Here is a 27882-nt window from a genome sequence, read left to right on the forward strand (position 1 = left end):
GGCCAGGAGAGGACGGGTGAGGGGAAGGGGTGGAGGCAGAGGTAAGAGCCTTGCATGGGCCCAGAGGTGGAGACAAAATTGGCATATGCTTGAGGGAAGGCCAAAGGCCAGTGTGGCTGGCGTGGTGACCTGGGGGGGGGGTGGGGTTGGCAGGCCACCCGGATCAGGGTGGCCAGCTTTATTCCAAGGGCAGGAGAGGTCACTGCAGGGTTTGAACCAGAGGAGTGAGAGGATCTGATTTAGAGGGTTTTTTTTTTTTCTTTGGCCGCACCACGTGGCTTGTGGGATCTTAGTTCCCCGACCGGGGATCGAACCCGTGCCCCCTGCAGTGGAAGCACGGAGTCTTAACCACCGACCTCCATGACTTCTTAGGAGTGGGCTGTGCGTAGAGGCTTCCTTCCAGAGAGAACAGTGTGGAAGGCGGGTAAAGAGCAACTTCACAGTGGAGACGCCTGATGACCATGACCCTCTCAGCAGGTGACCAAGGTCAACATCGTGGTGACGTCACGTCGATAGTACACACCTCTGACATGAGGTGATGACAGTGGCACTTGGTCTCTGTGGTTTCCCCCAACCACAGTCTGGTCGTGAGAAAAACATCAGACAAATCCCAAGGAACATTCTACAAAATACCTGCCCGGTTCTCCTCAAAACTGTCAAGATCATGAAAAACAAGGAAAGTCAGAAACTGTCACAGCCAAGAGGAGCCTAAAGAGATATGACGGCTACATGTAACGTGGTCTCCTGGAGGGAGTCCTGGAGCAGAAAGAGGATATTAGGGGAAAACGGAGGAAATCTAAATAAAGCATAAACTTTAGTTAATGCTGTATCAATATTAATTCATTCACTGTAACATGCCATACTAATGTCAGATGTTAGTAATAGGGGAAACTGGCTATCTGTACTACATTCCCAATTTCTGTACTATGGTTCCAATTTTTCTGTAAATCTAAAACTGTTCTGGGAATTCCCTGGCAGTCCAGTGGTTAGGACTCTGCTTTCACTGCTGTGGGCCCGGGTTCAATCCCTGGTCAGGGAACTAAGATCCTGCAAGATGTGTGATGCGGCAAAAAAAAAAACAAAAAAAAAACTGTTGTGAAGAATAAAGTCTAGTTAAAAAAAAAGAGGAAGATCTTGCTGTTGTCTGGAGAATGGATCATAAGGGCAGGGCAAGATGGGAGCTGAGAGATTATTTTTAATGTTTTTTAAAAATTAATTTATTTTATTTTATTTTTGGCTGCGTTGGGTGTTCATTGCTGAGCACAGGCTTTCTCTAGCTATGGCGAGCGGGGGCCACTCTTCCTTGCGGTGCGTGGGCTTCTCATTGCGATGGCTTCTCTTGTTGCAGAGCACAGGCTCTAGGCACATGGGCTTCAATAGTTGTGGTCTGGCTCTGGAGCGCAGGCTCAGCAGTTGTGGCACGTGGGCTCAGTAGTGGCGCACGGGCTTAGTTGCTCTGTGGCACGTGGGATCTTCCCGGACTAGGGCTCGAACCCGTGTCACCTGCATTGGCAGGCGGATTCTTAACCACTGGACCACCAGGGAAGCCTGGGAGCTGAGAGATTATTGTCACAGCCCTGCAGGTAAGATGTGGCTTGGGTCTCCGTGGGGCAAAGGAGATGAAGAAATAGAATCCGACTGTGCAGGTCGAAATGAGAGCCTGACAGGTAGGGATAAAGGAAGGGAGGAGTCAGTTATGACACGCAGATATTTGGACTCGAGTGACTGGCAGATGGTGTTGTTAACTAAGGTGGAGTATATGTGGAAAAAAACGCAACAAAACAGGCTTGGGAGGAAAATCTCCAGAGGCTGCATTTCCACCATGATGAGTCTGAGGTGGCTCTGGGACATCAGAAAGGAAGTATCGAGTAGGCTGGGAGATGTACGAATTCCTCTGGTGGTTAGGGTTAGAGCACCTACTGTGAGCAAGGAGCACACCTACTATGTGGGGACCCAGGTGCGAGAAGGTACAGGTCCTACCTTTAAGAAGTTTCTAGTATGTTCGAAGAACAAGCAACCTGCCAGGGAAGCTTGACAAGTCAAATAAATGAGGATGAGTAGTAGTGAGAAATCCTGGAAGACTGCCTGGAGGCAGCGGGGTGGGGGGGGCACAAAGGATGCCCCCGAAGCAGCCGTATTCTGGTTCTGGAAAAGCCTGATCTTGACCAGAGCCAGTCCACATCAGTCCAGACTTCCAGCCAGGCTCCCATTTGGAAATAGCCTACTCTTTCCATAGTCTAATATCCAGAAAAGCCGGATAATTGAGGGTCAGAGGTGAGGGAGCTCACACCTGAGCTGACCAGGCCTCAGGGCTCATGTAACTGCCCTGAGTCAGTCCTTGAAGTGGTGGAGTCTCTAATTGCCTGTGGGCTTGTGCCGGATTGATGGACGGGGCCAGGAAGGGTGAAGGGCCTCTACTGCTGTCTCTCTGGGGCTTGTATCGCTGACCCAGAGCCCTTGCTGACCCGGCAGAGCAGAAAACAACTCCTTGAAGCGTTTCTTGAAGGGCCACAACCCCTTCAGTTATGAATACCAGCAGGACATGCTGAACAAGGCCTACAGGAAGGCCCAATGATGAAACAATTGCTGCAGCCCCTGTCCAAAGCTACAGAGTTGGGTGAGCCCAGGCCTGGCTGCCTCGGGAAGGTGGGGGGCACCTGCTGCCTCCCTTGGCCCTGTCCACACGGAGCCAGAGGGTCAGTCATGTCACGCCCCCATCAAAACCCTCCCGTGCTCTCCACCCTTTGCAGAGTCAGTCACACGCCTCCCCAGAAGCCACACGGCACGGCCCTGTCCTCCTCCTCCTTCACCTTCTCCACGTTCTGTCCCTGCTGCCCATTTCCTGCTTGGCCAACGTCCAAGCTTCTGCTTGCTTCCTGGTCTTAAAACCTGCTACTCCTTTGCCTGAGTCAGTCTTTTCCACCCACTATTTTTTTTGTCTTTTAAAGAGGTGAAATTCACATAACATGCAATTAACCTTTTTTGGGGGGGCGGGGCGGGGGCGGGTCCACACTAAGGCATGCAGGATCTTAGTTCCCCAGTCAGGGATTGAACCCGTGCCCTCTGCAGTGGAAGCCAGAAGTCCTAACCACTGGATCGCCAGGGAATTCCCCACAATTCACCATTATAAAGCATGCAAATTCATTGGTATTACTGTATTCACAATGTAATTATCACCCGGTCTCGGTAGTTTCAAAACTTTCTCATCACCCCATAAAATCACGTCTCACCCAATGAAGCAGTCACTGCCTGTTCTTCCTGCTCCTGTGCTCCGGTAACTTCTAACCTGCTTTCTGTCTAGCGATCTGCTTATTCCGAGTATATCTTATAAAAGTAAGCATACTTTTATACTTCTGTGACTGTCTTCTTTCATTAGGGTAATGTTTCCAACATTCATCCACATTGTGGCCTGTGTCAGTGCTTCATTCTTTTTCATGGCTGAATAATAGTCCACTGTCTGCATACACCACAGCTGGTTCATTCTTCTGTTAGCAGATGGACGCTTGGGTTCTTTCCACATTTTGGCCATTGTAAATGCAGCTGTTATAAACATCCATGGACAAGTTTCTGTGTGGACACCCACTTTCATTTCTTTGGGGTCTGTGCCTAGGAGTGGGATTGCTGGGTCACATGGTAGCTCCCCGGTTAACTTTCTGAGGAACCACCAGACTCATTCTTTGCCCCAGACATCCGGGGCTGGCTCTTCCTCCCCACTCAACCCTCAGCTCAGACGTGACCTCCTCAGATCACCCCAGCTCAAACAGCGGCCCCGCTCCCAAATCCCTCTTGTCTTTTCACCATTTGGGGTTCACGATCCATTAGAGTGTAGGCGATCCCGTACCTCTTATTTTCCGTGGTGACCCACAGTGCCCAGCCCTCAATAACTAATAATCAGTTGTTGCTCAGCAAGGCATTTGACCAAGAGTCTCGTATGTAGGTCAGGTCAATGTAAAGCTAGGGAAATCCTCTGCTACATAATGAATACTGATCCATGGAGGCTTGGCCCTCTCCTGAGGTGACAGGCCTCATGGCTCCATTCTTTGATCTGCGTATAATCAGTCACTGTGCAAAGATTTAAAAGGCATGTTTTCTAGAAAATAATAATAATAATAATAATCACTCATTGCTGAATAACTGATCTCAGGTTGTCAAAGGTGAGGAGCTGAGACACGGTGAGGCATGTCGTTGTCATTTTAAGTCTGCTGGGACCACCCAGGGTGACTCAGCTCTTTTAGTGGACTGCTTCCTCCTGCCCCAAGGGAAAAACAAAAAGCAGTGGAAGGGAGTCACCGCTGATGTTGTTTCCCCATCCCTCCTTGTTGGTGACTCAACACAGACATGTCTTCAGCAAGCCACAACTCCTTGGACTGGAACAAGTAACCCTCAGTGACGAATTGCAAAGGGAAAAAAAAGACAAAGGTGGAAAAGAATATGGGTGGGAAATTGGTCATATCTATAATCTTACAGTCAGCCTGGTAAAATGGTTAAGGGCTCCAGCTGGGGGTTCAGGCTGCCAAGGTTCAAATCCCAGCTTTGTACATTTCTGCAGGTTATTTAATCTCACTTTGCTTTTTTTGAAAAATAGGGTTAAGAGAAGTAGCTGCCTTCTTGGGCTTGTTGTGAAGCTTAGAAGAGTTAATAGTATATAAAGTGCTTAGGAAGCGCTTCTTGGGTTGAAAATGACTCATACCAGAATAGTCATCATTACTGTCATCCATCTCAGTACTGATATCTGCAGCTGGGCATTCAGATGAAAGGAGATAATAAATGGGCTTTTAAAAAGTTAAAGCGGGGCTTCCCTGGTGGCGCAGTGGTTGAGAATCCGCCTGCCGATGCAGGAGACACGGGTTCGTGCCCTGGTCCGGGAAGATCCCACATGCCGCGGAGCAACTAAGCCCGTGAGCCATGGCCACTAGGCCTGTGCGTCCGGAGCCTGTGCTCCGCAACGGGAGAGGCCACAACAGTGAGAGGCCCGCATACCACAAAAAAAAAAAAAAAAAAAGTTAAAGCGGGGGACTGCCCTGCTGGCGCAGTGGCTAAGACTCTGCGCTCCCAATGCAGGGAGCCCGGGTTCGATCCCTGGTCAGGGAACTAGATCCCACATGCTGCAACTAAGAGTTTGCATGCCGCAACTAAGAAGCCTGCCTGCCGCAACTAAGACCCGGTGCAACCAAATAAATAAATATTTAAATAAATAAACCCATTCTTATCCTCTTAAAAAAAAAATACAGACTTAAAGGGGGACTCCCGTGGCAGTCCAGTGGTTAGGACTCAGCGCTTCCAGGGCAGGGGGCGTGGGTTCGATCCCTGGTTGGGGAACTAAGATCCTGCACGCCACACAGCGTGGCATGAAAAAAAAAAAAGTTAAAGGAAAATTATGAGTATACTTAATGCCTCTGGGCAGTAAAATTTTAAATAGTAAAAATGACCAACTTTTTTTTTTTTTGCGCAGTAAAATTTTAAATAGTAAAAATGACCAACTTTTTTTTTTTTTTGCGTTACTCGGGCCTCTCGCCTCTCCCTTTGCGGAGCACAGGCTCCAGACGCGCAGGCTCAGCGGCCACGGCTCACGGGCCCAGCCGCTCCGCGGCACGCGAGATCCTCCCAGACCGGGGCACGAACCCGTGTCCCCTGCATCGGCAGGCGGACTCTCAACCACTGCGCCACCAGGGAAGCCCATAAAATGACCAATTTTATGTTATGTGTATTGTACCACAATTTAAAAAAGTAAATGTAAACAACCTCTTTGAGCCACCTGCCAAAAAAAAAAAAAAAAAAAGGTAAGGAATTTCTCTGTATTATTATTTGAAATTACAATAGTTCTCCTACCTGGGGCCAGAAATAACAACCTCGGCAGAAATGGCTGTTTGGGTGCTGCATTCCAGAGTCCCTGCTCTGTGGAATTTTCTAGAATTTCAGGCCCTGGAGGAGGGCAGGATTACAGAGTGGATGGAGCTGCCGTCAGTAGACGCTCAGGTCTGGGAGAGCTTCTCGGCTGGACGCACCCGCTGGCTGTTGGGCTTTTCAACTTATGTTTTCAGTAAATAGAAGTCAGAACAGCTGCGTTCCATCTTGTCCCAGGAAGTCTTCCGGGGCCCCTTTGGCGCTTGTCACGGGAGGGTAGGGTTAGTTTGTTCTGAGTGTTCCATCCCCCCACCCCCGGGGAAAACGTACACGCAATCATAAAACAAACACACGTGTGCCCACCGCTCAGAACCAACCATCGTTAACCTTTTCTTCTACGTGCTTTGAATCTGCTTTTATGCTTAACAAAAGAGTAAAGCATTGCATGTTTGTGTCCCTGTCTCCGATCACCAGAGACAAACTCCAGCATGAATGGAGCCTGTAGCCTCCCAGTCTACTAATAAACTTTGCACACATATTAATAGATCCAAGAAATAGATTTCCTATTGTTTTGTGTGTTTTAATTAGCACAAACAACTCAATCATAATACCTATTGATATCTTTCTGCAGCGTGCTTTCTTTTTGCTTGTTTTTATGTTTTTGAGATCTTTCCAGGTTAACATGTATGGATTCAATTTATGCCTCTTCCTCCCACATAATATTCCACCATGTGTCCTGTACCATAATTTTTACAACCAAATTAAAGACGTATCTGTTGTTTCTAGTGTTTGCAAATGCGAGCCAGGTGGCTACAGACGTCCTTGGGCTAATTGCTCCAGAACAGTGTTTTCTAAATTGCCTGAGGCATGACTAGGTCATGAAATAAAATTTTTCTTAAATAATATAGGATAGAATAATTTGTAATGAATACTATTCCTTGGTGAAGCTTGTGTTTCGTGTGCACGTGTACTTGGTTGGGAGGTAAAAGTGCTTTCCTTCCTAAGGATTGCAGGGAAAGCAAAGTTTAAAAAGCATTCCTCTCCCAGTGATTCTACCCAAGAGAAATGCAATGTATAGCCACGCAAAAACATGTACACAGATGTTCACAGAAGCTCTATTCACAACAGCCGAGAGGTAGAAACAACCCAAATGTCCATCAACAGATGAACGGAAAAACAAAATGGGATCTAGCCATAAAATAGAATATTATTCCACCATAATAAAGAATAAAGTACTGACACATGTTCCAACATAGATGAAGCTTGAAAACATGATGCTAAATGAAAGAGGCCAGACACAAAAGGCCACATACTGTCTGATTCCATTAATATGAAATGTCCAGAATAGACAAATCCACAGAGATGGAAGGCAGATTAGTGGTTGCCAAGGGCTGGGGGTTGGAATGCAGACGGACTGCTTAATAGGTACAGATTTCCTTTCGGGGATGAAAATGTTCTGGAAGCAGATAGTGATGATAGTTTCACAACATAGCAAATTTACTAAAAGCCACTGAATTCTATGCTTTAAAATGGTTTAAATGATGAATTTTTTTCGTTATGTGAATTTTACTTCAATATTTTTAAAAAAGGAAAGCCACTCCTGCAAGGCATACTAAGAGCAGAATTGTGGGACGTGGAGTTTGCTCTTTTCAGCTTTTTTACTAGACGTGGCAAATCGCCCTCCAAAGAAGTTGCCGCAATTTGCACTCTTACCACGGTGAATGAGCGCTTCTGTCTCTTCACATCCACACCAACACCTCATACCCAAGAGAAGAATAAGAGAGAGAATAACTCAGGGTTGAATTTTGGGCATAAAACAGAGGTCACAATCTAGAGGCCCAAGGACTTGTTTTGTTTGGCTTGTTTGTATTTTTTTAAACGTTTGAGTGAGGTACCTGCAGGTAAAGTTGACAGATCACAAAATGTGCTTTGCCCGCTTCCTTTGCAACGCTGGAAGACCTGGCCCCGTGTCATACACATTTCCTTGTGGTGACAGCGGCAGAGGTGCCCTCTTGAAAGGAGGAATGAGGTCTTCATTTCACCACAGTCCCCACTGCTCCCCAAAGGCTCACGGCCGGTCCCGTTTACTGCTTACGTTTCCCCTCTGGCCCATGTACTCCTTCGAACGCACACAGCCTGGCGTAAAGTTTTGAGCTCCATCTGGGGGCTCACCCTCACAGCTTGTGCAGGTCCCAACCTGCACAACTGTACCAGGACAGCCCTGGTGAAGAGGAGGAGGAGGAGAAATGACTTCCAAGCCCATCAGCTCTGGATGTTTCCCGAGATAGGCGAGGTCTCAGCCGGACACGGGGAGAAAAGCAAACTTGGGAGTTTGACTGGGGGGGGGAAGGTGGGGTCAGAGCCCTGGGGTAGCCACCATGCAGGGGATAGGGGAACAGGCCGTGGAGGGGCCATCGTTCCAGTGCCCACTTGAGGATTCTCGGCCTCAAAGAGCCCGCCTTCAGCATCCTCTCCAGCTCTGCATCCGAAGAGCAACCTCTCGCGTTCCTGCCCTTCTGTCCTCGGAGCTGTCAGCTCTGACCGCGGCCCCAAATCAGATTAACAGCCTCCTCCCAACACACACAGGCTCTGGGTCAGAGTCTGCGGAGACCAGCTGCTTGGAAGAACCCATGTGCTGCTGGAAGCACTCAATTCTGCTTCAGGGACCAGCTTGGCAGCGGGAGGGGGCAGCGGGAGGGGAGGGGGTGGCATGCAGCAGGTGGCTCTGGTGGTGAGAAATGCCCAGGGTGAAGATCTGGGGTGGCGGGTGCTGGTTATAGAATTCTCCGTGTTTTTTAAATATTTAAAAAAAAAAAAAAAAAGCCCCTTCCCCCAGATGCCGAAGATGCAGCTGTGGAGAGAGGCTTCCCTAGGCCCCGCCTCCAGGGCGACAACTGCCTAGGACCAGCTCCATAATCTGCAGGGCCCGGAGCAAAGTGAAAATGCAGGACCCCTTGTTCAAAAATTAAGAATTTCCAGACGGCGGCCACAGAGCTTTAAACCAAGCGCGGGACCCTACTGGGCCCTGCTGTGCCCGGAGCCCCCGTGGGACTGTCTGGGTCGCACCGCCGTGAAGCCAGCGCTGCCTCTAACCCTCTCGCCGCCCCCAGATCCTCACGCCAGGATTGAGCCTGCTCGGGACCCCCTCGGCCCCCATGCTGTCTCCGTTCTGTCTCATTCTTGCTTGTTTCCTTGCCTGCTTCCCGCCCCCAGAATGTGCTTTTCCCAAGGGCCCAACTGCCATGCTTTCCCCCTCATTGCCTAGCACAGCGCCTGGGACACAGGAAGGCAGCTGTATTTGCTAAATTAATTGTAACAGAGAAAAAGTCCGCTTCAACAACGATGGCTATAATCAAAAATAAATAAATAAAAACAGAAAATAACAAGTGTTGGTGAGGATGTGGAGAAATAAAAACCCTCATACTTTGCTGGTGGGAATGTAAAATGGTGCAGTCGCTGTGGAAGATAGTTTGATAGTTCTTCAAAGTGTTAAATACAGAGTGATCATATGACCCAGCAATTCTGCTCCTAGGTATAAACCCCAGAGAATCGAAAACATGTCCGCACAGAACCGTGAATATTCATAGCAGCATTATCCACAATAGCCAAAATGTGTCAACAACCCGAGTGTCCATCAATGGATGAATGAATGAACAGAATGGGGTCCATCCATACAATGGAGTAGTACCCAGACGTATAAAGGAAGGAAGCACTAACACAGGCTACAATGTGGATGAACCTTGAAAACATGATGCTGAGTGAAAGAAGCCAGACTCAAAAGGCCACATAGTCTATGATGCCATTTATATGAACTGTCCAGAACAGGCAAATTTATAGAGACAGAAAGTAGACCGGTGGTTGCCAGGGGCTGGGGGAGGGGGGAGTGGAGGGTGACTGTTAACGGGGACAGGGTTTTGGGAGGGGGTGATAAAATGTCCTGGAACGAGATAACGGTGACAGTTGTACCACACTGTGAATGTCCTAAATGTCGTTAGTGGTAAATGTTATGTATATTTTATCACAGTAAAAACAATTTTAAAAACCTGTCTTTAAATGCAATGTGGTACCCTGAATTGGATCTTGGAACAGAAAAAGGACATAGTGGGAAAACTGATGAAATTCAAAAAAAGCTTGGCATTTCATTGCCAGTGTAGGCTTCTTAGTCGTGACAGATGGATCACGAGCACGTGAGATGTTAACACAAGGGAAGCTGGGTGAGGGTATACAGCAACGCCCTCTACCATCATGGCAACTTTTCTGTAAGTCATCTATTTAAATCTATTAAATCTATTTAAATCTATTCTGTATTTTCAAAAATCATATATGCCTTCCTAAGAGGGTCTTGCTTGCTTGGTCTCCAGAAGGTTCTTTTGTCTGCCTAGGGCCCACTTTGCAATTTAGGGAGCTGGAGCTGACTCCTTGGTATGGCAGAGGGAGAAGAATCTGGAGCTCCCAGCTGGGAGGGGAGGGGCAGGTGGGAGGGGTGAGGGAGGCACCTGGGCTGGAACGGGGCCGGGCTGGGGGGTCCCCCATGGCAAGTGGAACCGCTTTGCTGGGGAAGCTCCAAGGACTTTGGAGAACAGGACTGTCCAACACAGAAGCTGCAAATGCATGAGCCACAGGCTGAAGATGGGAGATGTGTTATATTTACTTTTGTGAAAATAATTGAGCCAATCTATAAAAAGCAGTCATTCTCACATTAAAATGGGAAATTTCCAACTTCTCTGGAAACCTCTGAAGAGCTGCTAACTCAAGGCCACCTTCCTGCATGGCCCCAAAGGGCAGGAGCCGCGTCCCAGGCCTCCCCTTGAAGCGGGTGTGAGCTCTCCCATTTGCCACGGTCCCCACCAGCCCCTGCTGTCACCTGCTACTGACACCGAGCCTCGGGTGCCATTTTATCCTCAAGCTTGCACCATATTCTACTCCTAACGGAACAGATTTTCTCTGCACCTTGTCAAAAGTGGAAAAGAGAAACCAAGATATTGTCTGACTTTTCTTACACCTGGCTGGCTTCACTTGCCTATGATATCTACCTGGTTCCTAGAGGCACTTTTTTTTCTTTAACATCTTTATTGCAGTATAATTGCTTTACAATGGTGCGTTAGTTTCTGCTTTATAACAGAGTGAATCAGTTATACATATACATATGTTCCCATATCTCTTCCCTCTTGCGTCTCCCTCCCTCCCACCCTCCCCCTCCCACCCCTCTAGGTGGTCACCCTAGGGGCACTTACTTTCGAGAACTCAAGTCTAATGTTTGACCTGCAGCCTTTGCTGCAATGTCAACATACCCTCCCCAACCCATGCCCTTAAATCTTCACTCTCACGGGTGTTCTGTGGTTGGGGTCAAACACACACACTAATTCTTGGGTGTGGATCCTGGTTCTACCCCTTACTAGCTGGGTGGTCTTGGCCAAGTCACTTAACCGCTCTGTGCCTCAGTTTCTCCAGCTGTAAAGTGGGCATGACATTGTACCTACCTTTCAGGGGTTTTATGAGGATCAGGTGACATAGCTCATGCAAAGCATGTAGACCTGTGCCTGGAACAGAACAAAAGAGGCAGAGAAACTTTCAGGGGGTGACAAGTGCTGTGATTAACAGATCAGGGTGACTAGGGGAAACCCCATTCAGTACTTGTTGAGGAGGAGGGGACATGTGAGCTGAAAGAGGAATGAGAAGGAACCAGCTGGGAACCGAGGGGAAGGGACAGTGTGTCAAGCAGGAGGAACAGTCAGTGTAAAGTTTCAGAGGCAAGAATGAGCTTGGGGGCTTCCCTGGTGGCGCAGTGGTTGAGAGTCCGCCTGCCGATGCGGGGGACACGGGTTCGTGCCCCGGTCCGGGAGGATCCCACGTGCCGCGGAGCAGCTGGGCCCGTGAGCCATGGCCGCTGAGCCTGCGCGTCAGGAGCCTGTGCTCCGCAACGGGAGAGGCCACAACAGTGAGAGGCCCGCGTACCACACACAAAAAACAAAAAAACAACAAAAAAGAACGAGCTTGGCTTGCTCGAGGACCAGAAGGAGGAAGGGCGGTGTGCCTGGAGCAACTGAGGGTCAGATTTAAGGCCGAAAGGCAGGCGGAGGCCTTGCAGCCACGGCACGCCGCGGGGTGGGGGGGGTTCTCAGGAGCCAGAGGCCAGAATCTGACTGAGGAACGGGCGAGCGAACCTGGCAGCAGCCGGCCGGTCCAGCCCGGAGCCTCTACTTCCAGTTCCACGTTCCGGTTCTACATCCATCACAACCAGCCTGACCCAAGCCTGGCTGTCCTTGCCCTCCGAGCATCTAATCCCCCCACCCCCCAAAACAAACAGGAAGTCTTGAGGTGGCCCTGGACCAGGTCAGTGGCCCCCGGGTAGTGGCAGAGCAAGCAATGCAAAGCCACTCGGATGAAAGGCCGCAGGGCCCCCCCGCAAGAGAGATCCACGTCAAATCCCTGGAACCTGTGAGTGTGACCTTACTTGGAAAAAGGGTCTTTGCAGATATGATTCAGAATCTCAAGATGAGATCATTCTGGATTATCCACATGGGCTCAAAATCCAATGACAAATGTCCTTCTAAGAGAAAGGCAGAGAGAGATTTAAGATGTACAGGGAAGAAGCCCATGTGGAGACGGGGGGTGTGTGTGTGTGTGTGCAGAGGTGGCCACAAGCAAGGGACACCTGGAGCCACCAGAAGGCGGAAGAGGCCGGGAAGGAACCTCCCCCAGAGGCTTCGGAGGGAGCGCGACCCTGCCCACACCTCAGCGGGAGACCTCCGGCCTCCAGAACTGGGAGAGAATACGTTTCTGTTGTTTTAAGGCACCCAGTTTGTGGTCACTTGTTATAGTGGCCGCAGGAAACCAATACTCCTCCTCCAAGCCCCCGCCCCCCTGCCCCAGGCAGGAGGTTCAATCTCTCCTTCCATCCTTGCGACACATCCCCCTTTCCAGGTGAGAGCACTGAGGCCCAGAGAGGGGGCGGTAAGTGGGCAAGCCCCTTGCAGCCCTCTCAACTTGCCTCCTGCCTGAATTGAACTCACCTGTGTATCTTGTTGTTGTGGTTTTTTTTTTTTTTTTTTTTTTTTTCTTTTTCCACAGCATTTTAAAATTTGTATTTATTTTTACTATGGAATGGTAAGCACAGAAAGAGGCCAGATAACAACGCCCCGCAACTTTTTCGTTCCCTGCTCTTGGGGGTTTAGCTGTGGGGTCCTGGAGGTGTGGCATAGGGAAAAATTAACCTCTCTGAGCTTCGGATTCCTCACCTTTAAAATGGGGAGAGGGGGGGCTTCCCCGGTGGCGCAGTGGTTGAGAATCCGCCTGCCGATGCAGGGGGCACGGGTTCGTGCCCCGGTCCGGGAGGATCCCACATGCCGCGGAGCGGCTGGGCCCGTGAGCCATGGCCGCTGCGCCTGCGCGTCCGGAGCCTGTGCTCCGCAACGGGAGAGGCCGCGACGGTGAGAGGCCCGCGTACTGCAAAAAAAAAAAAAAAAAATGTGCCCTTCGGGCTTCCCTGGTTGCGCAGTGGTTAGGACTCCGTGCTTCCACTGTAAGGGGGTAACCGGTGCGATGCCTGGTCGGGGAACAGAGATCCTGCATGCCACACGACACGGCCTAAATAAATAAATGAATAAATTTTTTTTAACGGGGGGAGAACTGGTTGTTGTGAGGATTAAATGAGAATGGAAGAGAAGCACCCGGTGTCTCTCCGATTCCACCTGAAACCCCGGCCTGGGCCCGAGCGATTCTTGCTGTGGACCCAGTTTTCAGGCTCATGACGGCTTCTTCAGGAGGGGAGCCAGAGGGTCCCGGGTAAGTAAGTTGCTCCAGGCAGGCCCAAGCTCCTGAGGGCAAGCAGGGGACCCAGCTGGCAACGGCCTGCGTCTCAGGCCTTGGTTTAATTGGCAGGAAAACGGGTACACGGCAGACATGGAGCTGGTATATGCGGTGTGACTGTACCAGTAGCTTAAATATTGAAATGCTTCTCTACCAGTTGGTAAAAGCCGCTGCCCAGCCGCCCCCACCCCCACCCCCGGACCCCAGACTTCCACACGATCCAGCAAGTAAGAACCCCCACCAGGAGGTCTTCCTGTGTCCCGTCCTAAGCCTCTCTTCTGACTGAGCTGTTCCGCTGGGTAATATTTCTCGGCGCCATGGGCCGGCGGGCGTGGGGCGCCCCGTCCCTGATGGAAAGAAACAGGTGGCGTTTGCTGGGCCTCGGCTTTCCCGGGAGGTACAGAAGCCCCAGGGATTTAGAGGAGACAGGTCTCTGTTATCCCGCACAAGCCCCACGGAGGCAGACAGACGGACATGGATGTCTGCGCTGGGGTCCTGGGGACGTGAAGGGGATCCCGGACACTGGGCGGAGGCCCTAGGCCACCGAGTCTCCCCACAGCTACACCAGGCAGAGCCGGGGGAGAGTGGGTGGATGGAGAAAGCTAACCAGGCGGTGAGGCGGGCGGCCCAGGAAGAGGTCAGAAGTCAGGGGTCAGAGGTAGTATACTTTATTGACCGGGTTCTCCCAACGTCTTGCAACCCCGCTACAAAGCCAGACCTGGGCTTTGTCGGTGCCCCGTCCGCCGGACAGGGAAGAGAACGCGACCCCCAAACGTCCGAAGGGCCTCAGAAGAGCAGAGCGTCAGGGTGGATGTGGGAAGGGGCCGCCAGCCGGGGGAGGGGCGGGGGAGGGGCTCGCGCTGGGCGCTGGGCCAGGGACACCCCGAGGCTCCGCCAGGCCTGGCCAGCCCCTCACTCCCCCACTTAAGGGCCGTAGTGGTTCACAGTGAGACTGGCTTAGATTTGGGAGGGCGGAAGGGGGGAGGGCAGGCAGGCGCCTTCCACTCCCGGCCCACCCTTGGCCTGACTCACAAAGCCGGGAGGAGGGAGAGACAGGAAGTCCCCTCCCCGTGTCCCCCCCCCGCACCCCGGGACAGGGAAGCCCCTTCTCTCCAGGGGCAAAGGGTAGAGGCCTAGTTCTCCCTGACGTCCCCCAGGCTCTTAGGAAGGGTCATTCACTCCCGGCTCAGAAGTCTCTAGAACATCTCAGTGAACTTGCCCACTATTGCTCCCAATTAGAAAAATGTGTTTGAAATCTAGGAGATTGGGGCCCACCAGAACCAAGCAGTAAAAAACCTGGTTAAGATCTTGGTTTAAAAAGGTAGCTCTACCTTCGCTTAGAAACCTTGGGAGACCAGCTGGAGAGACCCGTGGTGCCTCCACCGCCCAGGCTGGAGGGGGTCGCTCGCGGCAGCAGGGGCTGGTGGTGGTCCGGGGAACAGGGTGGGAACCGGGGACGAGACGCAGGAAGCGGGGACACGTGGGGGCAGGGCAGCTGGCCCTCCGGTGCCGTGGGCCGGGGCTCGGAGGGCAGCGGGGGCGGCCGGGGGGGCCCCCGTGGGCACGTCGGCCAGGCGGGCACCGGAGCCTCGGCCCCACCGGGAGGGGCGGGGCCCGCCGTCAGGCCTTGGGACCGCCGTCGCCCGGCGGCTCCGTGTGGCCGGCGGCGCAGTCCGAGGCGGGCTCGAGCCCCAGCATCTGCCGCTGCACCAGCCTGGCGTAGAGGCCGCCCTGGGCCAGCAGCTGCTGGTGCGTGCCCTGCTGCACCACGCGGCCCTTGTCCAGCACCACGATGCGATGCGCCCGCTCCACCGTGCTCAGCCGGTGCGCGATCGTGAGCACAGTGTGCGTCTGCAGGTTGCCGTGGATGGCCTGCTGGATCTGTGGGGGCGAGAGCGCGCCGGCTCACACGGGCGTCTGCGCCGCCCCGCGCCGCCCCCGGCCGGGAGCCCACATCCACCGCGTCCCGCGTCCTACGGATGCTCAGCCTCGCTGAGGCTTCCTCGCTTGTAAAGCGAGGGCCGGCACGGGACCTGCTTCCTGGCTTCTGTCCACGGGGGATGGAGCTCAGAGCCTGGCACAGGGCAGTGCTCGGCGAATGACAGAGGGGCCCTAGCATGGTCGTCTTCTGGGCTTCCTGCTCCTTCCTCTAACCTTGGCGTTGGTTACCGGGTCAGCCCCGAAGCTCACGCCGACAAAACCAGGCATCACCTGGCTCCTCATCCTTCCCTCCTCACCCGAATCCGACCCGTCAGCAGGTCCTGGAGCTCCATCTCCCCGGTGTGACTCTGTCACATCCTTCCCCCTCCGCCACCATTCCTGCTTGCCTGGAGCCTGCAACCTTCCCGCCCTGCTCCCATCCACCCCCACGTGGATCTAACATTTTTAATCAGTTCTTGTTGAACTCATGCTCCAAGCCCTCCGAGAGCTTCTTGTCCCATTTAGGATAAAATCCAAACTCCCGGGGGAGTTTTAGGGCCGTGAAGCTATTCTGCGTAACATGATGTTCTGCATTTGTCAAAACCCATAGAATGTGCAACGCAAACAGTGACCCCTAATATGAACTGTGGCCTTGAGTTAGAAATAATGCATTAATGCCAGCTTGTCAACTGGAACCAACGTACCGCTAATGCAAGATGTTAGTGACAGGCGACACTGTTCGTGGGGCGGGGAGGGGGATATACGGGAACTCTCTGTACTTTCTGCTTAATTTTCTTTAAACCTAAACCTGCTCTAAGAAAATAAAATAAAAATCTATTAATGGAAAACAATCCAAACTCCTTGCCAGGGCCCGAGGAGCTCGTGTCCCCCTATGACTCTGTCCTTGCCTCACCCCACCGCCAGCCACGCTGACCTTGGGGCTTGGCTGTGCACCTGCTCTGGGACTTTGCCCCCACTGCCCCCTCTCCCTGGGATTCTTACCCAGCCCCCCTCTGGCTGTCTCCTTTCCTTTCTGGTCTCAGCTCAAGTGGGACCCGATGACCCTGGTTCTGTTGGCATGAACTGCAGGATTCTGGGCACGTGTGACCCCCTCCAAACTCTGCACTAAGACGGCCACACTCCGGGCGCTTCTGCAGCACAAGGCCTTGTTGCCAGGACGACCCCAGCCCCTAAATGCCCAGTGCTGCCCGGAGAATTGACCGTTCTAGACATCACCTGACGGTGGGCCCCAGAGCTCCCTTTCTTGGAGCATTTACCAAAAAGGGCTTATAATTGCAAAAGCTTCCCCTGTCTCCTGGAGATATATATGCAGATCTCCTAAAACTCAGGAATGTTCTTCTCTAGGACCTGAATGCCATCTCATTGTAATCATGGGAAGGATGGGGCCCCCCGTCTCCCAGCCTCGGTAGAGGACAACCGCTGCCGGCCAGCAGCCGTGGGGACCGATCACACTTGCACTGCCCAGCCCCTTGTGAGTGTCTCCTGGTCCCCCCCCTTGTGCCCTCCCTACACCCTCAATCTCCCTGTGACAGGCGCCATCAGCACTGTCACCCCTGCACAGGAATGGGGCCCAGTTCTTCTCCCTACTGACAGTAGCTACCAATAAAAGCTGTTCTCCCAGCTTTAACCGATGTCCAGCAGAGTTTCTCTTTGACAATCGTGACCCCCTCCTTCAATCTCTCCATCACATGACTGTTTCTTCTTCTTTTTTTTTTTTGGCCGCACTATGCGGCATAGGGGATCTTAGTTCCCCAACCAGGGATCGAACCCGCGTCCCCTGCCCTGGAAGCGCGGAGTCTTAACTGCTGGGCTGCCAGGGAAGTCCCCACATGACTGTTTCATTTTCTACATAGCACAGGCCCCAGGGTGAACTCATGCTTATCTCCTTGTTACCTGTCTCCCCCTCTGGACCAGAAACACCTTGGGGGCAGGGGCCAATGTAAACCCGGTGCCTAGAACAGCGCCTGGTGCCCGGGAGGCGCACGTTAAATACCTGTGTCATAAATGAATTGATCCGTGGAGGGACTGAGGTAGCTGGTCCTCTTCAAATACACTGTGGGGCCCTTCTTTCTTTACCAATGAAATGAGACTCAGGGGGAAAGAGACACGCTCAAGCCATGGGCCGCAGGGTGGAGCTCCTACCCACATCCCACACCTCCTGACCCCTAACCCAATTCCATATAATTTCAACACCTAGAGCCAGAGGCTGGGCCAGGGTGACCAGGCCCTGGGCCTCCTCTGCCCCCGCCCCCTGCCCTCAGCTCTGGAACGCCCTGGTCCAGGGGGCTGATGGCCTGCGAGAGCCCCTGCGGCCGTCTGCTGGGTGGGGGGAGGGCCCTGGCCGCCTGGAGCTGCTCCTGCTTCAGCAGCACCCGTTACCCCGCGACTCACCAGGTACTCGCTCTCTGCATCCAGGGCGCTGGTGGCTTCGTCCAGGATGAGAACGGGTGGGTTCCGCACCAGAGCCCGGGCCATGGCCACCCGCTGCTTCTGGCCGCCCGACAGCTGGGCACCCTTCTCCCCCGTCTCTGCATGGGAGAGACACGGGGGCAAGTGAGCGGCAGGTGAGGCTGGTGGCCGATACCAACTTTTACCTAGTAACCTGGCAGAAATCCAGACGCTTGGTAGCGCGCTGTGCCGGTGTGGCCGAGGGGAAAGGGCACTCCCTCCTCTCCCGGAGGGCCTGCCGGGGCGGGCCCCGTGCTGCCGTGCACACGCCGCCGGGTCTATCCGGTTGTGCTGTACAAGTCTACACGGCACAATTGCAGGGGCACAACCCTTGGACCAGCAAACCCATCTCTGTGAATATTTCCTACAGATTCACCTTCTCACGCACAGTGACTCACGGCACCGTTATTGCAAACAAACAAACAAACTACCAAATGTCCACCAACGGGAAACAGGAAATCAGTTATTTCTGAGTAAATTATTGTAAAGACACAAAACGGAATACTATGCAGCAGTTAAAAAAAAGAGCAGCTTTCTAGGTAGCAATATGGAAAGGTCACTTAAAAAAGCCAGGGGGCACAAAAGAAGGTGCTGGGTATTTTTCTGTAAAAGGGCGGGAGGGAATAAAAATACATATTCATATTTGCATAAAGAAACTCCAAAAGGACATGTAAGAAAATAATGAAAGATGTTTTGGTGGGGGCAGGGGGACCTGGCGGCGAAGACCAGGATGAAATAAAACTTTGCACTGGATATCGTTACGTCTATTTTTTTAGTTTTGAATTGTATGAATAGTCCCATTGCGAGAGTTAAAAATTTTAAATATGTTAAATAAAAGCTATAAGTTAATATATTGTTCAACTTATTAAATTAAAATATTTACTAATATAAAATTAAGTCACTATAATTAATGAATATAATACATATATCATTTTTAAATAATAATATTTCAGGGACTTCCCTGGTGGCACAGTGGTTAAGAATCCGCCTGCCAATGGAGGGGACACGGGTTCGAGCCCTGGTCCGGGAAGATCCCACATGCCACGGAGCAACTAAGCCCGTGCGCCACAACTACTGAGCCTGTGCGCTGCAACTACCGAGCCTGCGCTCTAGAGCCCGTGCTCTGCAACAAGAGAAGCCACTGCAATGAGAAGCCCCCGCTCGCCACAACTAGAGAAAGCCTGTGTGCGGCAACGAAGACCCAACGCGGCCAAAAAATTAAACATTAAAGAAATAAATAAATTTTAAAAAATAAAAGAAAAAAGTGTCTTTTTTTAAAAAAAAATAACGTTTTGGAACTAAACAGAGGTGGTAGTTGTAAAGCGTTGTGAATGTACTAAACGCCGCTGAATTGTTCACTTAAAATGCAGCGGTTAAGTTTATGTTATGTGAGTTTCAGCTGGCAGAGGGCAGCGCACAACTCAGGGTTGCATCCCTGAGGGCGGACCCCCAGGCACGGTGGAGGTGACGCGCTGGGCTCCGCACCCGTATTGTAGCCGTCCTGGAGTTCCATGATGAAGCCGTGGGCATTTGCCTTCTGTGCGGCCTCCACCACCACCTCGAAGGGCACGGAGGGCAGGCCGTATGAGATGTTGTCTGTGATGGAGCGCGCGAACAGCACTGGCTCCTGGCTCACCAGGGAGATCTGCGGAGGAGGAAGGATGGGCTGTGAGAGGCCTGGAACACGTCTATCCAGCTGTCACCAGGAACCTCGCGAGCCCTGGGCCTGAGAGACGCCGGGAGCCTTAGGTCTGAAATCTGATCAGGGCCCGCGGCCGGCAGCTGCGTTCAGCTGCCTCTCTTCTTTCCGAACAGCGGAGTCCACTTTCTGCACAAGCTCTCAGCCTCCCTGACCAAAAAACTGGGGTCCCGCTAAGCTTGCCGCCCTGGGCCCGGTCAAGCTCCCTGACCTCCAAGACGGAGCTTACTGGCTGCCCCTGACCTGGAAGAAAAGAGAGAGAAAGAGTGTGGAGTGTAACTCTGTGAGTCAGCCTGTCCCTGGCAGGAGGCAAGAGGGCACAGCAGACCCAGGCCACAAGGACCTCCCTGGCTGGTGCCCCCTCCCTGTTAGAGAACAACTGAAAGGAGCTATCGCCTCATGGTCTCAGTTTTAGGAATTTGTATGTAGCTGGAGGATATCACTGCAACACTGTAAATAGCAAAAAAGGAAAAAGTAAAACAAAACAATCTAATTCTCCATAAACAGAGGATTGGTTAAATGATTACAGTGCACCCATAAAATCAAACTGTAATATATATATCACACTTCTATTTTTGTTTAAAAAATAGGAAACACGTTGGAAAGGATATTGACTAAGCTGCCAATGCTAGTTCCCGACACGGAGTAGAATTCAAAAGGTGAGGTGGGGCTTCCCTGGTGGCGCAGTGGTTGAGAATCCGCCTGCCGATGTAGGGTACACGGGTTCGTGCCCTGGTCCGGGAAGATCCCACATGCCGCGGAGCGGCTGGGCCCGTGAGCCATGGCCGCTGAGCCTGCGCGTCTGGAGCCTGTGCTTCGCAACGGGAGAGGCCACAACAGTGAGAGGCCCGCATATCACAAAAAAAAAAAAAAAAAAAAAAAAAGGTGAGGTGGAGCCACCTCACATCTTTGTTATAAAATTCTCTGAATATATGGGAATAGGGTTAGGTTGTTGAGTTTTACTGCTTTGGGTTTATGAAAATTTAAAGGTATAGAGAAGGTATTCACAAAAGAGGAAATCCAAATAAACAACAAACATATGAAAAGGGACTTAATATCTTTAGTCACCAGGAAAATGCAAAAGACCTCTACACTGAACTACCTCTAAATACCAACTGGTACAGATTCAGGACTGGCAATGTTAGCAGTCTGAGAAGATTAAGTGTCTGAGTATGTTAACTATTGCAAAGCCTGAACAGCTCTCTCTAGGAGCCACTTCCAGAACTCTGGTGGGCAGCAGCCTGGTGGGGGCAAAGCTGGGACCACTTCTCCACTATCTGTCCCTGGTTATATACACATAGGTGGGAAGATTTCACAATGTGTGGCCTCCAACAGCATCTACAACTGGCCAGAAGTTCTGGATTCTCTGTGCCAACTCTCAGGCTATCATGTATCTTAATGTATGCAGACGATATAAAGTATGTATGTAATGTATGTAGACGATGTGTCTGCTTAATAGTCGGTGTTTCTTGTACAGTGTGCAGCCTGAACAACCGTCCAGGGCATCCCTGTTCTTATGCCAGCACAGGATCGGTGTCGAGTCTACTTTTCTGAGAGTATTACCCAAAACTGTAAGGTCAGAAATAGCCTCCTTTAAAGACTGGAGATAACTTAAATGCGGAACAACCTGAACTCTCATCCACTGCTAGTGGGGACGTAATGTGTAAAAAAAAAAAAAGTAAACCACCTTAATGGCAGTAACTACTAAAGCTGAGGCTTGGGGAGAACCTACCCACCCATGGGCACCGTGACATGGACTAAACTGTCCATGTCGGTATTGCTGGTAATAGTAAAAAAAACAGGAAACAACCAAAATATCCATCGAGAACAGAACGTATAAACGGACTGTGCCATGTTTACACAGTGGATTATCTTCCAGAAATGAAAATGAGTGAACTACAAACACAGCCTCAACCTGGAAAACTCACAAATAACACTGAGTGGAAGGAACAAGACACAAAGAATACACACATTACGGTTCCAGCCAGACGGAGTTTAAAACTAGCAAAACACAGCTGCGCTGCTGTTCGGGAGGCGCAGAGATGGGAACAAAAGAAAAGCACGGAAATGACGATCAATCGTGAGTGTCAGGCAAGACGCTGCTTCTTGGGGGGAGAGTGCTGGAATGTTCCACTTCTTGAACTGGTGATAATTCTTTGAAATGTACGTGTGTCTTGAGCCCTCTCCCCTGTACCTGTGTGCGTGCTCGCGGGAGAGAAGGTCAGACAAGGCAAGGGCGGAGGAGGGCAGCAAAGGCCCATGCACGTACCACTCGGTGCAAGTACTTGTGGTCATAGGCGCTGATGGGCTTCCCGTCCAGCAGCACACGACCCCCATCCAGGGGGTAGAAGTTCTCCAGGATGTTGACGCAGGAGCTCTTCCCACTGCCCGACGGCCCCACGAGCGCTGTCACCTTTCCTGGGGACAGGCTGAAGGAGACATTCTGCAAGGAACACGCAGACACGGTGTGGGGCCCCTGGCTCATATGCTCTGGCCTCAGATGCAGGCGGGCACCCTTCCCAGCCTGCGCCACCGCCGGCCCCCAGAATGCTCTCCTTTCTAGGATTTGGCAGCACTTTTATACTTGACTCCTTTGCCTGGAATGTTCTTTCTGCAGAGAGCCATCAGCTGGCTCTTGCTCCTTGTTTAGGTCTCATATCAAATGTCACCTCCTCCGAGAAGCCCTCCTTGACTGCTAATACCATCTCTGCAGACTACCCCTGACTTACTGCCTTCCTAGCACTTCTCCGGGAATCCTTTTGTTAATGATCTCTCTTCAGTGTTCCTGGCCTTTCATGTTCCTGGCTGCACTGCCATGGCCTGGCCTGTAGGGGGTGCGCGAGAGATGGGATGAGGGAAAGGATGACTTTGGTGGGGGGGGGGGGCTTGGGCCCTCTCTCACCTGCAAGACTTGGGTGTGGGGCCGAGTGCGGTAGGTGAAGGTCACGTTCTCAAAGTCCACCCGGCCCTCCAGGTGGTCGGGGGCCAAGTTCCCATCATGCACCATGGTTGGCTGCCGGTCAATGAACTCGAACACCTTCTCCGCGGCCCCCACTCCTTGCATCAGGCCGCTGTAGACGGAGCCTACGGACTGTGGAGGGAAGTAGACACACGTTCCTGACCCATCAACGCCCCGATCCTGGGACACCCCACCCCCGCCATGGTGCCAGAGAGCTGAAGGGGGTGAGGAGAGAGCAAGAACACAGCAGCAGTTCTGGGGGCGGGGTGCCCACAGGAGGCTGCTGGAGCCCCACCTGCTAGTACAGCAGATCATGACGACAATGAAAAAAATGAGGACAGCAGTAAAAAATACTGGTGCCTTGTGTGTTATAGCTAAACCTCACCACCGTCCAGCAGAGTAGGTGTTATCACCCCCCAGAGAAGGAAACGGAAGCACAGAGAAGTTAAATGAACTAGGCAGAATGTGGCAGAACAGGAATCGGACCTTCCTCTTTCAGCTGTCACAGAATTTTTAAATTTCAATTTAAAAAATGGCCCTTAGGGCTTCCCTGGTGGCGCAGTGGTTGAGAATCCGCCTGCCGATGCAGGGGACACGGGTTCGTGCCCCGGTCCAGGAGGATCCCACATGCCGCGGAGCGGCTGGGCCCGTGAGCCATGGCCGCTGAGCCTGCGTGTCCGGAGCCTGTGCTCCGCAACGGGAGAGGCCACAACAGTGAGAGGCCCGCCTAGCACAAAAAAAAAAAAAAAAAAAAAGCCCTTAATTTATACTATACATCTCCTTGGGTAAAAATATACACAAGTATAAGTGTGAATAATGACTCATTTTACTGAGTTCTTATATATGTTACGAGGTAGGTTCTATCATTATCTCCTTTCTGGTGATACGAAAACTGAGGCACAGAGAGCTCAAGTAACTTCCCCCAGGTCACACAGCCAGGAAGCGGCAGAGCCAGGATTTGAACCCAGGCACGTCTGGCTCCCGAGTTCAGGCACTTATGAGCTATGAGTGCGGGTCCTGGTTGATGAAATGGGGGTGATGTTAGTCCCACTGTCATGGTTCCACGAAGACGGTGCTCAGCACATAGTAAACCCCCAACACACCACAGCTATGGCTATTACCATCTTATCTGGATATAATTATTCCTATTGAGATACAAGTGCTGTGTATAAGCTGTCCTTCTTGCGTCATCCCAGAGGTGGCCCCGGTTATCCGAGTACCGTGTCTTTCGAGTCCTCTCTCTGTGCTTTTACAAACACATGCACGTATGTAATTAAATCATTCTGAGATGGTAAAAAAAAACCCACAAATGGGATCAGACCATCCTTATGACTCGGGGATCAGCTTTTTCACTAACAGCATGTCTTAGGGTTCTTTCCATGCCAGCGCCCACAGCTCTACCTCATTTCTGTGGCTGCTGCCTCGTTTTCATAGCACAGATGGACTGTTTCTGGAATACGGATGTACTGTATTCACCCAGTCGTTGGTTGACAGGCATTTAACTTTTCACCATTATCAACAATGCCACACCAAACATCCTGGGACACATGTCTGTGCCCACTAGTGTGGATATTTCTGAAGCATGGATTCCGAGACGCTGATTCAAAGGACACTGCATGGGAGACTGCAGCTAACGCAGAGCGCCCTCTGCAGCAGATGCTAACCCGCCCCTCCCCTGCCGCACCTTTGAGCTTTATCACTGCAGGACACAGAGGCTCAACCTCAGTGCCGGAGGGCTTTGTGGGGGGAGGGAGGCAGACCAGAGAAGCACTCCAAGCATCCTCCAGCAGTGACTGACTGCAGCTTCGGCACAAGCGCCCCAGCTCCCTAGTCTCGGGACCTGCCGGAGGGGGCAGCCAAATTAAGACATAATCTATTAAAAAAAAAAAAAAAAAAAAAAAACCACTCTGTTCTTTTTCCGTGGAGCTACTCTTTAAAGTGGGTTAAAATAAAGTCAGACCATCTGGCTCTGAACTCGGTTCCCCTACAAACGTGGTGGGCAAGTCGTTTAACCAGTCTGGGCCTCAGCTTCTTTTTCTGGGAAACGGTGGGGGGGGGGGGAGGGGGCGGGAGAGGCACCGACCGGGCGCACCGTGCTCGGGACAGTCTTCTGAAATAATCGCCGTCGCGGCCACGTGGCTCCATAAATGGAGCTGCTGTCACTTGTATGTGTTACTCTCTTTATTAGTATTATTGGTACTGTCACGTCCTTTAGAAAGAAACACCACCCCCGTGAACCCTGGAGCACCCCGTTTAGATCCCTGCCCTCTCCCTTCTCCCCAGGGCTCCCCCTGCCCCCGCCGGCCCCTCACCTCCATACAATCTCCCAGGACAAACTCGTAGATAATGAAGGAGATGAGATTGCCGCTGGTCATCTGCCCTGAGATGACGAGGTGGCCCCCGTAGTAGAGGATACTGACCTGGACCACCAGCAGCGTGAGCTGGAGGGAAGAGGGAGAGGGGGGTCCGAGTCACGGGGGCCTCGGCTCACGCCCTCCCCCCAGCCCCTCTGCCCCTGCCCCGCAGGGGAGGTGAGAGCAGCTGTGGGCGCCTCACTCACAGCCAGACGGAACTCCAGCCCGCAGCAGGGATGGCCTCCCACAAGCTGGGACCCTTCTGTCACTCATGGCCTCCCCGCCCCCGCCATGGAGTTTTTCCCTGCAAAGGCCCCCAGCTGGAACAGGCCATGAGCCTGGCTGGGAACAAGGCTTTCTTTGTAAGGCCCTGGCACACATGCACAGCCCCCAAGCGCCTCAGCAAGGCCAAACTGGAGCTATTAGTCTTCTCCTTATTGGGAGGAGCACGGTTCAGAAAGGCTGAGTCCACTGGCTAAGGTCACACAGCAAGCCAGGCAAAGCAGACGAGGTCTGTGTTTCCATGAAGGAGGGGCTGTGTCCCCGGTGTGCTTGCCTCCAGCCCCCTCTGGTGTCTGGGGGAGTGGTCTGCGAGAGGAGTGGGACCTGCATACCCACGAGAACCCGCTGTGTCCCTATTTGCCCCTCCCCGTCCCAAGCCAGCGATGCTGAGTCAGAACTAGATCAACGGCTGGACCACAGTGCCTTTGCACAAGTGGCAAGAGGCGCCCCTGCTGGTGGGCAGACTGCCGAGAGGCTTGGCTAGCTGAGCTGGATTTCAGGCCCTTCTTCTCCCTGGCTGGGCACTTTTGAGGGGTGGCCCACCCCCGGGCGGACCCAGAAGGTCCTTATTCCCTGCTTTCCCTGTAGACCACCCTCTCTTTCCTCTCCCTCAACTCCAAACCCTCCTCATTCCTACCCCAGCTGTTCCCCGACAGCCCACCCCCAGGTGTGGCCAGCACACAGGGACAGGACCCAAGTGCTTCTTCTCCAGGGAGGGCTATAACTCACCCCCAGGGAGTGAGCCGGGCACTCTTAACGGGGGCAGGTGTGTGGTTGTGACGTAGGACCTGCAGGGAAGCGGCCGAGGATGGGCCCCAGCTGGCCTCAGGGTGACTCCCCACCTTGGCAGGGACGCTTCCCTAGATGGGAAAAGAAAGCTCCTACCCTGCCACCCCACGCCCAGGCGAGAGGGAGAGAGGAGGTGCCCTGTTGGGCACCGAGAGGCTGAATTCCTTTCCAGAAAGATCCTCTGAGGAGAAGCAGAGGGTTGGGACAAAGTCAAGCGTCACCTTGGCATGCCTGGACCTGGGCTAACGTCCTGCTCTAGGGGCCCCCATCTTTGTGCCAGCCCTGCCCGGGCCGGGGCACGTACCCCGCTGCCCCAGACGTAGTACATGTAGGCTGCAGCCTCCTTCCTGTTCAGCTTGTAGACCTGCTGCAGCTTCCGTGAATACACCTCCGCCTCCTCCTCTTCGTTGGCAAAGCTCCGGACCGTCTTCATGGCACTGATGGTCTCCTCGGCCGTGCTGCTGGCTCTGGCCAGGGCATTCTGGACCTCTTTGGAGAGCCTCTATGGGGGGGAGGGGCGACAAGAAGGAAGAGACCCCCAAAACAGACAGTCTGACCCTCTGCCCGAGCCCCCAGGCCCCTCTGGGGTTTTCTATCTTTAGTTGGTGCCAGCTGTATGCAGGGAGTTCCAGGGACAAGGGGATAAGACCCAGCTCCCCTCCTCCCCCATTCCCTTCTAGCTTCATTTGCTGAACTCAGAGAACAGACTCCAGCTGGGCTCTTAGGGTGAGCTCCTGAGGCTCTAGCTCCTGAGGCATGGGGGCGCTGATCATGAAGTCATCTCCAGTATTCAGAGGAGGTTATCAGTGACCATACATTTTTGGGTAATCCTCTGAGAAGAAGAAGTCTCAATACCTGATTCCGTGCTGGCATAAGAGCAGAGATGCCCTGGATGGTTGTTCAGGTTACACACTACACAAGAAACACTAACTATTAAGGAGGCACCATTTACATCCAGCAACATATATTAAATTAGGTGAGAGCCTAAGGGTTAGCATAGAGATTCCAGAACTCCTAGCCAACTTCTAGATGGTGGTGGAGGTCAGTGGCTGTGAAAGCTGCTCTCATCATGTGCTTATAACTAGAGACGGATGGCTGAGAAGTGGTTCCAAGTACATGACCACCAGGCTGCTGCCCACAGAGTTCCAGAAGCCACCCTGGGCCACGCTATTCAGGCTTTCAGGAACCACACTCAGAATCTCACACCAGCCAGGAAGGCTGCCCAGGAGGCTGAGACAGGCTCCTCCATAGGCATGTCCCATGACCTGTGAGTCATGCCCGGGCCATCGGAAGCATGCAGTAGACTCAGGCATCCTGGGAGAAGCCAGGCTGTGCCTTGAGTCGTGTCTGGCCGCGGGTGATGTGTGTGGCTTGTGGCGATGTCTGTATCCTACACGTTCAGGTACAGGTACGAGACCTAAACAGGGCTTTCCTGAGGTCCTGCCCAGTTGAACTTAAAGGTGAGGACTGAGGTGTGTGCGGAGGCGGGGCTGGTGCAGGGAGCTCCAGGGTTTCCTGCCCCCTCCCAGGGGCTGGCAGGAAGGCAGGAAGGGCGGTGTGGAAGGGAAACGGCTCCAACTCCAGCTCATATATTTACTTTTTCTACTCAGGGAGGAAAACAGTGAGGCCGGTGACCCAGAACTGCTGGGGAGAGGGCCCTCCTGGGTGGTGGGCTCTGCCAGAGGTGACACACTGGATTGTGGGGAACGGATCCATCTGGGGGCTGGCCTCAGGTCATCGGCACCAAGGGTTCCAAC

General features: G+C 52.5%; 1 protein-coding gene across 10 annotated transcripts in view; it reads right to left on the reverse strand.

The window, feature by feature from the left end:
- Positions 1-14305: 14305 nt before the first annotated feature.
- ABCB9 (ATP binding cassette subfamily B member 9) overlaps positions 14306-27882 on the reverse strand; it is a 41499-nt gene continuing 27922 nt past the window's right edge. For all 10 annotated transcript variants that reach the window (XM_067015438.1, XM_067015437.1, XM_067015435.1 and 7 more), the window contains 7 exons: positions 26430-26627; positions 25013-25141; positions 22644-22832; positions 22011-22184; positions 19528-19687; positions 17986-18122; positions 14306-15534 (listed from right to left, as the gene is read on the reverse strand). In XM_067015438.1, the coding sequence (XP_066871539.1) occupies positions 15274-15534; positions 17986-18122; positions 19528-19687; positions 22011-22184; positions 22644-22832; positions 25013-25141; positions 26430-26627 (1248 nt within the window). In that variant the 3' untranslated portion in view covers positions 14306-15273. The remainder of the gene's footprint in view (positions 15535-17985; positions 18123-19527; positions 19688-22010; positions 22185-22643; positions 22833-25012; positions 25142-26429; positions 26628-27882) is intronic.

This window comes from Kogia breviceps, chromosome 15, assembly GCF_026419965.1.
Source record: "Kogia breviceps isolate mKogBre1 chromosome 15, mKogBre1 haplotype 1, whole genome shotgun sequence".
Classification (NCBI taxonomy): Eukaryota; Metazoa; Chordata; class Mammalia; order Artiodactyla; family Physeteridae; genus Kogia; species Kogia breviceps.